Source organism: Trachurus trachurus, assembly GCF_905171665.1.
Source record: "Trachurus trachurus genome assembly, chromosome: 5".
NCBI classification, from domain to species: Eukaryota; Metazoa; Chordata; class Actinopteri; order Carangiformes; family Carangidae; genus Trachurus; species Trachurus trachurus.
Window position 1 is genome coordinate 7422079 of NC_139896.1, and position 15824 is coordinate 7437902.

The following is a 15824-nucleotide window of genomic DNA, read 5'->3' on the forward strand; positions in this document are numbered from 1 at the left end:
GTGCGTTATATCTCGGGTCATTAATTCATATCTATACAATGAAATGTAACTGTAATGATCGTTTGATAATGTTTTAATGAGCAAGCTAATTACATTTAAGGACCAGGCAAACGCGTGGACGGCTATTACTCCGTGCAACGGCGACAGATAAACTTGTAGATGTTGAGTTGGCAGTTTGGCTGTGGAGTCAAGTGAATTACTTTTCTTTTCTTATCTTATCTGTGTTTGTTTTTTGTTTTTACGAGCCGACTGAAGCAGCGCTGGTTTGTGTCCGTGGTTTGTGTTATAAACCACCGGGCTCGGGTTAGACGCTTTTCATTACCCCGGCGGCGGTGCAGCTGCTGCAGTCCTGGGCATCGCCTGCCTCCGTCCTAAGTCAACACGTCTAAACCAACACATCTGGGACCACATTGACATCAAGTTTTAGGTGTTTTTGTGTGTGTGTGTGTGTGTGTGTGTATATTCTGGATTTTCATCAGAGGGACTGGAGAGGCGGATGTGGCCGTTGTCATGACACTGAGGAGAGGTGAGTCAGTCTGGATGATGAAGTGGTGGTTGTTTATCTGCATCTGTACTCTACTCAGATTTGTAATTGCATGTCTGAATGTAAAACAACTAAACCCACTATTACTGTTCATATCTGATATATTTTTTCGTTTATATTGTCTGTCTATCCCTGTTGTTGCCCAGTCAGTCTACCTCTGTGACATATATTTAACATCAGCTGTTCCTCTGTGGCTTTCAGTAAACGTGGTCATCCTCCTGCTGCTGGCTGTGGCTTTCCTCATCATAGTTCAACGAAACCTCCTCAACCTCGGTGACTTTTTACACAAGGAAAACCCAGGTACCTTCATGTTTGTCCCTGTATCCCAACTACACTGTATATGTATATATGTTGGGTGTGTCCCATTAGACAAATGCAGTGCATGTAAATGAAACCATGGAGGCACACGCCACACGGTGAACTCCCGAATGTCTCTTCTTCACACCCAGATGCAGGTGTTGTTCTCCCCTTTGAGTCGGAGCTGACCCCAGACCTCAGACCGGAGTCGGCGGCGAGGAAAGGAGAGGAGATCCCCGTCCTCATCACCGCTGCGGAGGAGAGACTCGGTGCCGTGGTCGCTGCCATGAACAGCATCTACCAGAACAGTAAAGCCAATGTCGTCTTCACCATCGTGACCTTGAATGAAACAGTGGACCACTTGAAGTAAGACACTGAAACAGGCAGGTAATCATACTGCAGGCCAGATTTGATTTAAGTAACCTAACAGGGTTTCTTTTTCTGTTTTTTCTTTAACCACAGAGCGTGGCTGAAGGAGCCGAAGCTCAAAACTATCAAATACAAGATAGTTATTTTCCAACCTGAGCTCCTCAGTGGTAAGACGCCTAAAGATTCACAGGCGCTGGAGATTGTAAAACCGGTAAGACGACAGACTGAATGTACTGTCACTGTCCCAGATTAGATGTTGAATATTCATGGTTCCTCTTAAACTATAGTCACCTCTCGCTAATCACACTCTAATGGTCTATTTCTCAGTTGACTTTTGCCAGGTTTTATCTTCCCACGTACATACCCGAGGCAGAGAAAGCCATCTACTTGGATGACGATATCATTGTACAAGGTAAAAAATGTTTTCCATTTACCATGATCATAATAATAGTTCCTTTATCTATACAGCTCCTTTAAAAACAAGGGTGTGCAAAATTATAAGAATAAGACGTGAAAATGTGATAAAAGGAAATAAAAACAGCACAAAGAGACTGAAGAAACTAAAACAAATAAAGAAAGTTTCCTTAATTATTCTCAAAGAAAGAAAAAAGGTTTTCTGAATGAGATCTCATGAATGGATTTTGCTTGTTCTGTGGGATCTCAGGGGACATTCAAGAGCTCTATGAAACCAACCTCAAACCGGGACATGCAGCCGCCTTCTCAGACGACTGTGACTCAGCTTCTGCCAAAGGCATCGTCCGAGGGGCTGGAAATCAGGTGCGAACCAACCAACTGCATTTATTCTTAAAAAAGAGATTTGGATGTAGAGTATTTCTTGAATCTATAATTGACCTTTTTTCAACAGAATAACTACATAGGTTTCCTGGACTTCAAAAAGGAAGCTATAAAGAAGCTGGGGATGAGAGCCAACACATGCACCTTCAACCCCGGCGTCATCATCGCCAACCTGACTGAGTGGAAGAACCAGAACGTCACCCAGCGCCTGGAGCACTGGATGGAGCTCAACGCACAGTAATTAGACTTAATTGCTCATTAGTGTCACGGAACAAACTTTTAATCCTGTGCACTCCCCTCTGTTAGTAGTATTGAGCTAAAAAACTTTGTTTGTTTCCCCAGGGAAGATCTGTACGGTAAAACACTGGCAGAGAGCATCACCACTCCTCCTCTCCTCATCGTTTTCTACAAACGTCACTCCAACATCGACCCCATGTGGCACGTCAGGCACCTCGGTAAGAAAATTAGAAATAATTTACACATCTTGGTATCGGCCACAGTTATTGTCCGTCCTTTTCATAAACACAATTTCTCAGGGAATTTCTTCACATTTGGCATAAACATTCACTTGGACTCAAGAATGAACTAATTCGATTTTTCAAAGGTCAAAAGGTCGCAGTTTTTGCCTTGTGAATACAGAATCTCCAGGAAATTATTTAAACCTTGATACAAATGAATGAACTGATTAGATTTTTCTGGCCACATGTGTCTCACTTCAGCTTAAACTGCAGAATGTAACATGAATGTTTAATAGAACGAAGAAGTGAAGTAATGACATTTAATATCCAAGTCGTCTAAAGTGAACCTCATGACATCATACTGTCCTGGAAAAACACTTCTGGCCATTATTCAAGGCTGTAACTCAGGAAGGAATAGGAATAGTGAGTGTATTTCTAACAACTTGGCCTGACGGCAGAGTTAAACAACCACAAATCAGTTACCATATGCCTGTTTTGTTTCTGTTCTTTTTAAATGACTGTTGGCTGCAGATCAAATTATTTTCACATCTGGACAACCCTGAACAACCATTGCTTATTATGGTAGATTGTTTGATACTGAAAAAAAACAAAAAACAACCTTTGGTGCTAAAAAGGAATTGCAATACCTTTTAAGTGGTATCAGTGTTTACAACATGAATGTCAATGTTGTGTTTCATGACACTTTGGTCTACTTCTTCATGAAATCTTGAACGATTTCTGATGTAATTTTGCTGTTATTAAACTTGTCTGCTCAGTTTATTTCCACCAGAAATTAGAGCTGATGTTGAAAGCTGCATTCTCTGTAGATGAGGCAACTTGTCTAGTTATAAGAGTTGATGATTGATACAGAGTTTGTTTCTTTAACAGCAATACCAGCAGGTCATTCCTGCATAAGTCAATGTTTTGACAGAAAATAAAACTGACAGCATGGTGGTGTACATGTAATAAGTCACATGACCTTTGTTTTTCCAGGTAATGCAGGAGCTGGAAACCGCTACTCGCCCCAGTTTATAAAAGCCGCCAAACTCCTGCACTGGAACGGACACTACAAGCCCTGGGGGAGAGGGTCGTCTTTCACTGATGTGTGGGACAAGTGGTTCATCCCTGACCCCACAGGAAAGTTTCATCCAGTGCGAAGACACGCGGGGGACAAGTAGACTGAAGGAATAAATTAAAAAAAAAAAAAAAATTAAAAAAAGGTTTCAGGAAGTTAAACCAACCAAACCAGCCCTGACGCAGCAGGACCTCGTCATGTGATTATCTCAGGAATGGAAAGGCTCCACCAGCCAGACCTGTGTCTGACATCTGCCATACTGTCCTCTGAGCATGCAAACCTGTGTACTACTACAGACTTGCCATCATATCGTTCCCCTCGAGTGCCCCTGAGGTCGCTTTGACCGGCTTTTCTCTGTATATTCTGATTAAATTCCGACTTTTTCTAAAGAGCTATAGACTTTATTTTTTATTTCCCTCCCTTTAAGAGCATCGGAGGTGTGACACTATGACCTTACTCTGAGATGAGCTACTCTGTGATAACAAGATGCCAGGATCACCATGTACAACTTAAGCCATCATTGCCAAAGTCATTGTGACTTGAGTAGGTGTGTTTACATGCAGCTAAGTAATGACTTTCATTAGCTTTTGCTTTCTAATACTAATTGGTTGTGTATAGTTTCCTTGTGTTAGTGTAGCACGGTTTAGACGTGCTTCAAAACCGTTCCCTTCAGAGATCAGTTGTAATATTTGCCATAAAGATGTTCATGTTTTTACCTCGGTCCTTCCTGTGGATGGAAAAGGGATGATTTCTGTTATCTATTGCGCCCATTTCAAACTCTGGTTTTCTAGTTTTTAATACTTCAGTTCCATCATTAGAGAAAATGTTTTTTTTTTATTTTACATGCAGACCACTACATCATCTGCACCTCTGCAGAAACAGAAGAACCTAATGTTTGCACAAACTCTCCCACTTCACTGTCAGGATTTTTATACAAATTAAATGCATCCAATTTGCTGGTGTAAATACTTTTGTACAGTGCGTGAAATAAAACTTACATTTTTATCATTTAAATCTTGTGACTTCATGTCTATTTCATTTAAACACTGTTAAAATGTTTGTGTCTCAGCTGTAGTGGCTCTCAACTGTTTGAAATTCATGATGTTGGAGAAAAAAAATAAAATACAGGTTTTATAGAGGGTTTATTACATTTATAGAAAGTCATCTATATACATTATTCTGCATTAACACAACATATTACAAATGACCTGTGGATATTCTAAGGTGAAAGCTGTTGGTGATTAAATAACCACACATTACCATCCCACAACAGATTCAGAGTCCATTTCCTGGACAGTGATCAGCCTCCAGACAAACAGGATTCAGTGTTTAGCTGAAAAATGTGGTTCTGAGTTCAAGGCTCAAGTCCTCGTCTGGAAAAACATCCCATTGTCTTCCAGGTTTAAGCAGAGAGGGAAGGCCACACATTAACAACAGGTCTGAAACCAGTCAAAGGCCTCCTGACAGTCGTTTCCATATGTTCAGCATCTGTACAAGTCCGGGTCTGCAGTGCGTTCTGCATCAGACCACCATGTGAGTGCAGGTGCTTGTTCAGAGACGATGCTCATTTAAAATCTGTGTTGAAGTCGTAGGCGTCGTCTGTCGCGGCTGTGGAGAGGCTGATGTCGATGGGGACAGACTGGAACTGCACCTTGTTGGGCTTTTCTGCTAAGAGGAGACGAAATAAAAGTCAGAATACGACCTACTGGGTGTAGATGTAAGCGATAAGGTTTTTTTTATTTTCAATAAAAACACGTTTTACCTTTAAGCGACTCTTTCTGTGGTTCCTCCGGCTCTGTTTTATCTGGCTCGGCGGCTGTTTGTTCAGGCTGCGAGAAGAACAGATGTTCAAGCTATTAAAATTCCAACTATCCTCCAGATAGAGAGTGATTTTATAAATGTACAGCCAACAGGATCAGAGTTGGATTAGAAGTCTTCACAAACAAATCAAGACTTGCATTTTTTGTCCTCATATCCATGCACATTATTCGAAGCAGCTGTATCGTCTGAACGTTCTCCAAGAGAGTCGGTGTGTAATTACCTCATCGTCCTGCGCTGCCTCGCTCTCTGTGGCGGCGGCGTCAGGAGGAGCAGCAGCAGCAGCAGCAGGAGGAGCATTAGGAGGCTTCTCTTCTGTGACGTCGCTGACGCTCAGCAGGCCGGCGGTCGGGCCTTTAGAGAGGAAGCTGATGCTGCTGGCCTGGTTTGGAAACTTCACACCTACAAGAGTAAATATGGTGGTTTTATTTATTAATTAAATCATTGTGTTATTTTTTATGTCTAAAAGCAAAGTAGTGGTCCAAACTAAGTCATGAATGTGTGATGCAGACACAACATGTTCACAACACTCCACATGCTTCACTATTAAATTAACATATCTGCTGTTTTTCTATGCACAGTGTGTGGATCAGCGTTGGATTAGAAGTCTTCATGGTGAAGTCAAGACTTGCATTTTGTCCTCATTTCCACACTGGTGCACTGCAGATGCTTTATGTTATATGTATTACAGTTTTTCTTAGTTGCTAAAACACTAATCTCTGTTGTGTGAATCAGTTGCTCAGTTGTCTTAACTCATTCACTGAATTGAACATCCTTTTGACAAAACCATAAACAATCTTTACCTAGTGTTTGCAGATCTCAGTCATTCCTTTTGCAAAACACTGAACACAATTTTGGTGCAATAAAACACAGTTGTCACTGTGATGCACGCACGATCTGATATCACCAAGTGAGCAACAGCCCAGGACTAACCCTAAACCTAACCGGTTGGTACAGCGCTCCTGGGCTGTTAATTACTTGGTGATATCAGATCATGCGTGTTGCACTTTATGCATAATGGTAACAAGTGGAAAAACGTCAAACACAACGACTCAAAATTGATCAAATGTGTAAACATGAGAGAACAAATATATGAATGTGTGAGTAAAAATATATGAATGCTACTATCTTTATTTAAAACTCTAAATAGGTAATCCAACTGACATCCCGGTACCTTTCAGAGTTTCCTGGTTGCCCGTTTCCAGTTTGCTCAGATCCCAGCCTTTCTGCAGCTCAGCGACCACGCTGTCAGACAGGTACGCAGGGAGACTGTGTTTCTCTGATGATTTACAGTGGTAGCTCACCTTGGCTCTGCAGAAACAAATGGATGAACACAGATGAAGATTAAGAAAACATGTTCACAACACTCCACATGCTTTAACATATCTGCTGTTTTTCTATGCACAGTGTTTGGATCAGCGTTGGATTAGAAGTCTTCATGGTGAAGTTAAGACTTGCGTTTTGTCCTCATTTCCACACTGGTGCACTACAGATGCCGACCCTTTCCCCGACATGTCAGGTAACTACAAACTCACCCTGTCCAATCAGCGAGGAACGCTGTGGCTGCCTGCTCCGTGTTGGCGACTCCACCCTTCTGCAGATAACCGCGCTTCTTGGCGAACATGGTTAAAAACTCCAGAGAGTTTCTGAAGTCTGGGACCATGTACTGAAGCATGATCTGAAACGGCGAGGAGAAATGACGTTATTTTCCTTTATCAGTGTCATTTCATTTCCTAGAGAACACCCTGAGGCATCTACGTACATGGGTCTTGTCACACTGTTTGAGCAGAGTCCTCACGGCCTCCAGCACACTCTCCTGACCCTCCTCCAGCTGCAGGCTCCTCAGAGCCATAGAGGCCGGTGGGTTGGACGGCGACGCCACGATGCCAGGGCTGTCGATTAGCTTCACGGTCTTCGAGATGTGAACCTCCTGCATGCATCTGCACGGGAGGAAGAGTGAAGAGTTAACAACCGACCACGGGCATAAACTGTAAGAATGCAAACCAAAATCTAACATTAATCCCAATATGCAGCGTAATCGAGAAAATGTGGTTTTCAGCCTTGGTTACGACTCACTTTGTGATGCCTCTCTTGACTCCACTGTTGCAGGCCAGGATCCCCTTCATGGTGTTGATCAGGCTGCTCTTTCCCACATTAGGAAAACCTGAGGGGTGGAAGAAGACGTGTGTCAAACTGAGGATTCATACAATCAACAAAAGAAACCAGAAAACACAAAGTTGCACTGGATAGATTAGAATTTGTGTTAACTAGAGCACTGTAAAAGAGAGTAACGACACGCATTGGTTCAATGGAAGCACCCCCTGATGGCGGAATATGGGTATTGCAAAAGCGCCCAAGAACTGACATCTCTGCATTGAGCAAGTGTGGTATTTTCAATAATTTAAGGACATTTATAGATCACCCACATTAATAGCATCATCGTGGATCCTTTACAGATGAACATTAACACATAGGCTAGTAAAAAAAACAAAAAAAAAAACAATTGTCTACATTCATGTTTCAATCTACATTTTGGAATAAACAAATTATAAGTATAATTTGATATGACCAAGACACCTAAAAACAAAAACACGGCCGTTTTCATCAATTTACAAGCACGTGGGCAACACACATACATTGGGGTTTTCTGGGTGCTTTTGCAATACCCATATCCTGCCACTCGGGGCGCAAAACCCTTAACCACGGGAGTCATTGGTGGTGTCGTTACTCTCTTTTCCAGTGCTCTAGTGTTAACGTAACTGCTGCTTACCAACTACTCCCACTTTGAGTGAAGTTTCCTTCTCTGTGTTTGCTGCATATGTTGTGAGGAGCTCCATGAGGCAGCTGTTTCCAAAGCACATCGCCGCTCTGGATTTGTCCAGGACGTCATTAGAGGCCACGATCCTGCTCTTCTTAGCTTGCTGTACAAGTACAATAACTTTTAATTGGGCATCCATGAATAAAGTAGCTTTATATATGAGAAAATATGTACAGTATCTGTTGATCTAGTTAAAGTTTTGTCCACAAACACACACATCAGCTCTGATTATTATATCAGAGCCAGTAAAAATGGTGATTTGTCTGTTGCTTTCGGAGGCATTAACCAGTTTCAGCAGCACAACACAAGCTGCTGAACCTTCTCAGTCCTCCATATTTGTGCAGCACATCTTGCAAATCTAATTTGTGCTGCAATTAATTCAGAGTTTATATCCTCAAAAGTCTAAACACTTGTGTGTAAAATGCACCTCCTACCACAGTTTTGTCCTGAATCTGTGTTGATGCTTTAAACGCCACGACTGGAAACTCCTTCTGTAAACACTGTATCCACTTCTCCACGTTCTCCTTTGGTACCAGGTCTACAACAGAAAATCAAACTAATTATTTTGAGTACAGTTAATCTATTAATTAAAACCCAGAAATAATTTAATCAGTGTGTGCACTTTAACAATAGCATCTTTATTTACCTATTTTGTTCAAAACAAAAAGCAGTTTCTTGTTGCCGTCCCTCTGCAGCACCGCCTCCTCCAGCTGTGGACACCTGCACCCCAGAGGATCACGAGCATCAAGGACTTCTATCACTACGTCAGATGCATCGATTACCTGAAGAGGAGGAGGAGAAGATCATATCGAGCACCGATGTCAGTTTCTTGATAGGTTTTAACAGTTTCTTTTTACTCTGAAGCACTGAACAGGATTGGGTTGTCCTACCTTGTTTAATTCACCACAAAGGTACTGTTTTGAGCTCTTGTCTGGACCAGCTGCTTTCTTTAATTGTTTTGCATTTTCATCCTTTGGATATGAGAAAAAAAAATGTTAGCAACCATTTAGGTAATTAAAATTGGATTTAACAAATTACAACATCGTTGTCTTTTCACCTGTCGAGCTTTCTTGGCTTTAGGTTCAGGATCTTTACTCCCAGACTCCTTTTCCTTCTTCCTCTTCTGGGCTCGCTCCTCTTTTTTGGCTTGTTTCTTCCTCTCTTTTTCTTCTTCGACCTGTGGCACAAGTTTTTGTGTAAAGTTTATTGCGAAAAACAACGAGTGGACACAAAAACACACTTTCTCAAGGCATCTTAATAAGTTATATTAGATTAGCTCCATGCATGAATATAGTAATTATGATATGATGCTGATATATAGCTTGGACAGGTGCCGACCTTTAGCCTCCTCTCCTCTGCCTCCCTCAGGACCTCCTCTTTGAAGGGAGCACAACTGGGAACTCCGATGTCCTTCTTCACACGTTTACTCACTCCTTTCTTCTTGGCTTCTTTTTTTACTTTTCTGTTGTGTTCACGGACCTAAACAAACACCAAACACGAGGAAAACAAGTTTAAATCCACATCATGGACCGTGAAATGAGATAGACAGAAAAAACACACCATAACGCCATAACGAGCTCGTGGTGCTCACACGGGCCTTATCCTCCGTGTAGCCTAAAAATGTTAAACGTGACTTCAGAGACACTCACCTTCTTCTGTATTTTATACTTTTTGGCACATGAGAGCCGTTTACTCGCTTTCCTTAACTCTGCGGACAGAAATAAAACAGTTTAATCGTTAGTTGAACAGCTGGCTAAAGACGAAGCTAATTAACGTTACAGTGGATTAACGTACAGCGGCGACTGTTAGCGGTTAGCTTTCTCAATAAAGTACATCAACCGAACTATAAAAGTCTTAATAAAAGGAATAATAATTTCTTTTCTCCTAATAAACTCGCATATTCGGGTAATTTAACTATTTGTGTTTACTTACTTGGCCGCTTCATGGTGCTCGTGCGGGAGCTGCCAATGTGACTGAGTCCCGCTCACACGTGGAGAACTCAACTGCACGAGTGTGAGGTGACGTCACTTCCGCCTGTGTCAGTGAGGAGCTGGTGCAGCCGCAGCGCCCCCTGCCGAGCCGGAGGGACAACGACCCTCACTGGTTAAAGGGATAGTTCACCCAAAATTCAAATTGCACTCATTATCTACTCCCTCACCCTCATGTCGACTAAGGGCTGGGAGAAGTTTCAGAGTCCTCAGTGCGTTCTCTGAGTTACAGCGGGGCTCTGTGCAGCACTGCATGTCCATATGACGGTTGCGAACAGAGCTCACTTTTCTTTGTCCAAAAAGACACACCAAAAAACATCCAAATACCTCCATAGTGCTTGTCTGCAATTGTTCAAAAAAAAAAAAAAAAAGTATATGTTTTAAGCTTGTTTGTAGCGGAAGCTCCCAGCTCTCGCGTGATTTGCACTGACACCCAGTTCACGGCTCCGCAAATCGCGCGAGATTCCGGCAGAGCAACACTGGGAGCTTCCGCTACAAACAAGCTTAAAACATATACTTATTTAATTTTTTTTCAGAACAATTTCTCATGTTGGGGCTTCAATACAAGAAGGACATTACAGACGAGCACTATGGAGGTATTTGGATGTTTTTTGGTGTGTCTTTTTGGACGAAGAAAACGGAGCTCCGTTCGCAACCGTCATATGGACATGCACTGCTGCGCCGAGCCCTGCTGTAACTCAGAGAAGCCACGGAGGACTCTGAAACTTCTCCCAGCCCTTAGTCGACATGAGGGTGAGTAGATAATGAGTGAAATTTGAATTTTGGGTGAACTATCCCTTTAAAGCATTGCACTGCATGAGATGATGCTCCTATTTCATATAGACCCTTTCAGAGAGTATAAACAAAGACAGGTGTTACCAAGGATACTAATTAAGGCTCCATTCTATTTAGTGTAGCAGAGCGTTTTCTAATGAGCCACACCTGTCTTTGTTTATACTCTCTGAAAGGGTCTATAGGGCCTACTGTATTTAAAAACTTTGACTCTGAAAAAGTAAATAACTTTGTTATTAATTAGTTAGAATCAAATTATGTGAGGTTCTCCGATAAAAAAAAAACATTGAAAATGATTCAAGGTATAATTTGTTGAGTTTCTTCTTCATCTCCTTCTTCTTCTTCTTATACATGTATTTATTTAACACAGGGACAATGCACAAAGAAACATTAATCTCGTAGGACAAGAAAAGATGTCTTGAGCCAGGTAACATCATTTGCTAATGTCCACCTGTAGTTCCAGGTAAGAACAGATGAAAAGATAACAATATTAAAAACGGTAAAATATGACAGGAAAAAAAGTATATGATGGCCATAGTGTTTTATATAAGGGGTCGTACAAGACAGAACTCATTCTGGCCCTCTCACACACATTTATTCTCCTCTCCTCTCACGTACATAGGCTACATTCTCACTCTTACACACATGCATTCTCCTTTCACATACAAGCTCTCACACACATAGGCTATGTATACTTCTCATACATACCGTATAGCTATTACTTTTCAACACATGCACACATTTTCACTCTCACGTGTCGTACATGCATTCACGCTTACACATGTGCATTCTTTAATTTCACTCACATACATTGTAACTCTTACATTGATACAGTATAGTGTCACTTTTACATATCTATAGCCCACTCTCATTAGGGTCCGGGCAGCATCAGCTGCCAGGACCCTATTGTTTTTCTCAGTGTTCTTCTTTCTTCTTCCTAGGAAATCCTACTTCCCATGCATAATCAGTGAAAAAAACTTCACAGAAATGTTCGACCCCATGCCAGATTTACTCAACTCCAAGGACATGTGCCCCCCCCCCCCCTCTGTAAAACTTATAAAACCTATCTCCTCCCACAATTTTTGCTTGATTGACACAAAACTTGCTAGAGAGCATCTTTAGACTGTCCTCCACAAATGATCCACACAGATTTTTGATTAGGCAAAAATTGAGCCTACAGTGCATGAAAACGTTTGACTGTAAACAGTACTGTAAACATATACCATCCAATTCTTGATAAATACATTTTCAATCTTCCTGAAAAAAATTGACAATATTTTGGAGTCATGGTTGATGAAGTTTGGCAAATATCAGAATTTTATCTCAAAATCTAAATGTTTGACAACATTTTGAATTCTGCTCTCATGGGAACAACTGCAGTCAATGTAAGAGTGACATTTTTAAACATCAAATTTTCTCTTATGAAGGAAGACTCCATTTCCCATGAGCACCAGCGCGTAGCGCCGTAAACATCCTGATCTGCCGGTGCATGGACGTTAACAGAAGACGTCCAAACTAAGTTTCTGTTACCAGCGGATCATTTCACAGTAAACACACATACACAATCCGACGGAAAAGTGCCGCATTGCTGCTCCCTCCTCGTCGTGACTCGTGAAAGTGAAACTTAAGTGAGAGCCGGGTTCCTACCATGCTCCTCAAAGCTGCTTAGTGCCAGTGAAGGCGATACAGACCATAATGATACAGACCCCCTCAGGCCATGACAGAGGTGTCATTCAACCTGTTGTAAGTCGATGTAGCTACCATCACAAAAGTTATGAAAATATTATATGAAGGTTGAAAAGTTCCTTAGTGTTGGTTTAACTCATCACTCCACACAAAGTCATAATAACGAATGTAATGTGAAATATTTTACACATGGAAAGTAGTAAAAAAGGCGCCGTTTAACAGGTTCAATTCACTGACTTTTCCCTTTAAGAAATAAACAACATTATAAATATGATCATCCTCTATCTATAACTGCTCTGCTCCACTGTCACTGACACCTTCCCTGGTAACAGCTGCAATGGGAGGAGATCAGCAATGTTAATGTATGGAAACATCTTCTGAGTGAAAGTGTGTGTGAACGTGTGTATATGTGTGTTAGTATCAGGATCAGAGAACGACAGTTTTCCTCTGTTCAAGTCCAGATTCACTCTGATCCTCTGGGCCCAGTTGTTCAAAAGGTGTAATCTGGATAAAAATTATCCGGATTTTGAAATCCCCTTTTTTGCTATCCAGGATCACGTAATCTGTTTTACTTTTATCCCAGTTGTTCAAAGCAAAGTTGGATTGGATCAGTCTGATCCAAATCCAAATTTTCAAGATTACCAAATCCGGATAAGGAGTGCTCTAGATGGGACTGTGCATCACACTGAAGGCTGATTGGTCTGTTAACAACAGGTAGAACAGCAGCATGAGGTCTCTCAAAGTGTGTTTATTTGAAAACGGAGTGTATTGTTTTCTGTGCTCTTTTTTGTTTCTTCAATGTCTTTTAAACAGCCAGATTCCATCTGGTTGGGCTGTTAAAATAAATTTAAAAAAGCAAATATACAGTTCATTAGTGAAATTGTGAATATTTCCCCATGTGTTTCAAATTCAAACTTCAAATTTTAAAATTCAAACTTCAAACTTCAAATTTTAAAATTCAAACTTCAAATTTCATTACATTCAGTTTGGGGAAAAGTAGTTGGGGAAAAGTTTTTCAGTTGTAGAATATTCAAAAGTTAACATTATTTACTAATCACTGTTGTGGTTTAAAATTAGGTGCAAAATATAAATCAAGAACTGTATATAATACTACTTTATGAATATTGTTTATTTGACCAGTTTGAATTTAATTTAAATCACATTTTGTTCATGTAATCCCCCCTGAATCCACCCAACTGCTGGGATCAGAATAATCCTGATTTTTTGGATCAAAGTTATCCCGATCCTACTGAAAAGTTTTGAACAACATAAACTGAGGGTTTTATCCAGATCAAAACCAAGATTGGATTACGTGATCTAATCCGATCTCAGAATCTGTTTTTGGTTTTGAACAACCCATTTTCAAGATTTGATCCAATCCATTATCCAAAATCCGATTGGATTACCTTTGAACAACTGGGCCCAGGTGCTTCTTCTGCTCCGGGAGATCAGTCCACGGAGTTGATGGCGAACCTGCTTCGTATTTACCTTCACTGAACCATAAAATCCACAATCCAGACCCAATATGATCTCCCTTCCTCTGCACAGACTCTGTTAACACACCCAGTGCCCACCCTGTATTGTCTCCAACCTGGACATCCCAGCTGTGAGTCCCTGAGGTAAAACCCTCAGAGCCCAGGACAATGAAAGAATCACACCTCTCTGGATTGTCAGGAAGCTGCGACTGTTCATCTCCTCCTCTCAGACCGGTCAGATCTGCAGACAGGATGAGATGTGGATCAGCGGTGTTTGGGTCCAGAACCACAGGACTGTAGGAGACCATGTCCTTCATCTTGTTCCAGATGTTGAAGGCCAGGTTGCCCAGGTGTTTGGCCTGGTCTATCAGAGCTCCTGAGTCCAGCTGTGGATCCTCCAGCAGGGGGCGCCGCTGCTGGACTCTTTCCACTGCAGCCTTGTAGTTGAGCAGGAATGAGACGTCTTCGGCTCTCAGCTCGTCCTCTGTGGCTCTGACTGTGTGTGAAAGAGCTGCTCTCTTTCTGCTCAGAGCCGCCGTCTTCTCCTTCATCCTCTGACTCTTCTGCTCCTCTTCCTCCCTCAGTGCAGCCATCCTGGCCTCCTCTTCCTCTTCTAGAAACCGGTGAAGCTTCTGAAACTGCTCCCGAATCTGCCTCCTTGTGTGTCGGGCCTGGTCCTTAATGTGTTCTGCTGTTTGATCAAACTTCACTTGAACTTTTTCAAAACCCTTTAACTTCTTCTTTAAGGGCTCCAGAGTTTCCTCAAGTTTCTTCTTGAGTTGTGAAGCAGCTTCATCGATGGGTTTGATTCTGTGGTCGGTGTGTGTTTCTGAATCTCTGCAGATGAGACACACTGGCTGCTGATGGTCCAAACAGAAGAGTTTGAGTTTCTCAGAGTGCAGACTGCAGAAGAGAGCCTCTGAAGATCTCTGCTCTCTCTGCTGTAAGAAGCTCTTACACTGGTTCTTCAATGCCAGGTTAAAAGGTGGTTTATCCTTTGAAGACCTTCTCTTACAAATTGGACAGAGTGGATCTTTTTTCTCCTTCCACCAGCTCTTCAGACAGGCTTTACAGAAGCTGTGGCTGCAGGACAGAACAACAGGATCTCTGAAGACGTCCATACAGACCGGACAGCAGAGATCCTCCTCTGGTCTGGAAGCCATTTAGTCTGTGAGTGAAGCTGAAAACACAGCAGACAGGAAGTAGAGTCAGTCATGGCTCCCCTCCCTCCTCTACTGAACTGACTTGACTGAAGTTTACTGTGACTCTGAGTCCAGGTTTTAATCAAACTCACCTTCAGTGTGTGGAGTGTCAGCAGGTTGAAGCAGCAGTGTTGTAGCTGGACTCACTCACAGGAAGTTGTTAGTTTTTGGTCTGAAGCTGAATCTGATCGTCTCTTCCTCAGTCTGCAGCTCCAGGACTGAAGTGAAAATGCAGCAGTTTCCTAGTTTATGAGTCATGTGAGGGGGCGGAGCTTTGAAAAGTGACTAAATGTTGAACAAGTCCAGATGAATGTAGAGGAGCAGTTCCAGGCACGAGCCTCATATTAAAAAAGGTATTTTCATTTCTTTTTAATAAATAAATAAATTTGTGTTGTGCATTGGGATGTAAAAAAAAAAAGGTTATCTACCGTACACATTTCTTTGTAAAACCGTGTCTTGTGGGAGTTAAGACATATAAACTCATGTGAATAACACAGGCATTAGCTG

The 15824-nt window shown here is 41.8% G+C and overlaps 3 protein-coding genes across 3 annotated transcripts; 1 reads left to right on the top strand and 2 right to left on the bottom strand.

The window, feature by feature from the left end:
• The first annotated feature begins 194 nt into the window (after positions 1-194).
• glt8d1 (glycosyltransferase 8 domain containing 1) lies at positions 195-4471 on the top strand. The gene is made up of 9 exons (XM_083971322.1): positions 195-526; positions 746-844; positions 994-1207; positions 1304-1421; positions 1538-1622; positions 1875-1987; positions 2076-2242; positions 2348-2460; positions 3457-4471. The coding sequence occupies exons 1-9, from the start codon at positions 511-513 to the stop codon at positions 3639-3641; spliced, it is 1110 nt and encodes a 369-aa protein (XP_083827448.1). The 5' UTR covers positions 195-510; the 3' UTR covers positions 3642-4471.
• Positions 4472-4675: 204 nt separating this feature from the next.
• Positions 4676-10176, bottom strand: gnl3 (G protein nucleolar 3). The gene is made up of 15 exons (XM_083971457.1): positions 10107-10176; positions 9824-9882; positions 9513-9653; positions 9232-9351; positions 9065-9145; positions 8821-8956; positions 8609-8712; positions 8127-8277; positions 7433-7520; positions 7119-7296; positions 6892-7034; positions 6531-6667; positions 5580-5758; positions 5301-5367; positions 4676-5203 (listed from the first exon to the last, which is right to left on the bottom strand). Exons 1-15 carry the CDS (start codon positions 10117-10119, stop codon positions 5103-5105), a joined length of 1698 nt encoding a protein of 565 aa, XP_083827583.1. The 5' UTR covers positions 10120-10176; the 3' UTR covers positions 4676-5102.
• Positions 10177-14042: 3866 nt separating this feature from the next.
• Positions 14043-15278, bottom strand: LOC310985625 (nuclear factor 7, brain-like; the record flags this gene model as incomplete). The annotated part of the gene is made up of 1 exon (XM_083971244.1): positions 14043-15278. The coding sequence occupies one exon, from the start codon at positions 15276-15278 to the stop codon at positions 14043-14045; it is 1236 nt and encodes a 411-aa protein (XP_083827370.1).
• Positions 15279-15824: the final 546 nt, after the last annotated feature.

Bases quoted from the DNA above. Each gene is read 5' to 3' on its own strand.
- gnl3 (XM_083971457.1), bottom strand. The intron at 9,654-9,823 runs GTGAGTGTCTCT...GTGTTTGTTTAG, and splicing joins AGTATAAAATACAGAAGAAG to GTCCGTGAACACAACAGAAA. The intron at 5,204-5,300 runs GTAAAACGTGTT...TCCTCTTAGCAG, and splicing joins ACAGAAAGAGTCGCTTAAAG to AAAAGCCCAACAAGGTGCAG.
- glt8d1 (XM_083971322.1), top strand. The intron at 1,208-1,303 runs GTAAGACACTGA...CTTTAACCACAG, and splicing joins GAAACAGTGGACCACTTGAA to AGCGTGGCTGAAGGAGCCGA. The intron at 1,623-1,874 runs GTAAAAAATGTT...GTGGGATCTCAG, and splicing joins TGACGATATCATTGTACAAG to GGGACATTCAAGAGCTCTAT.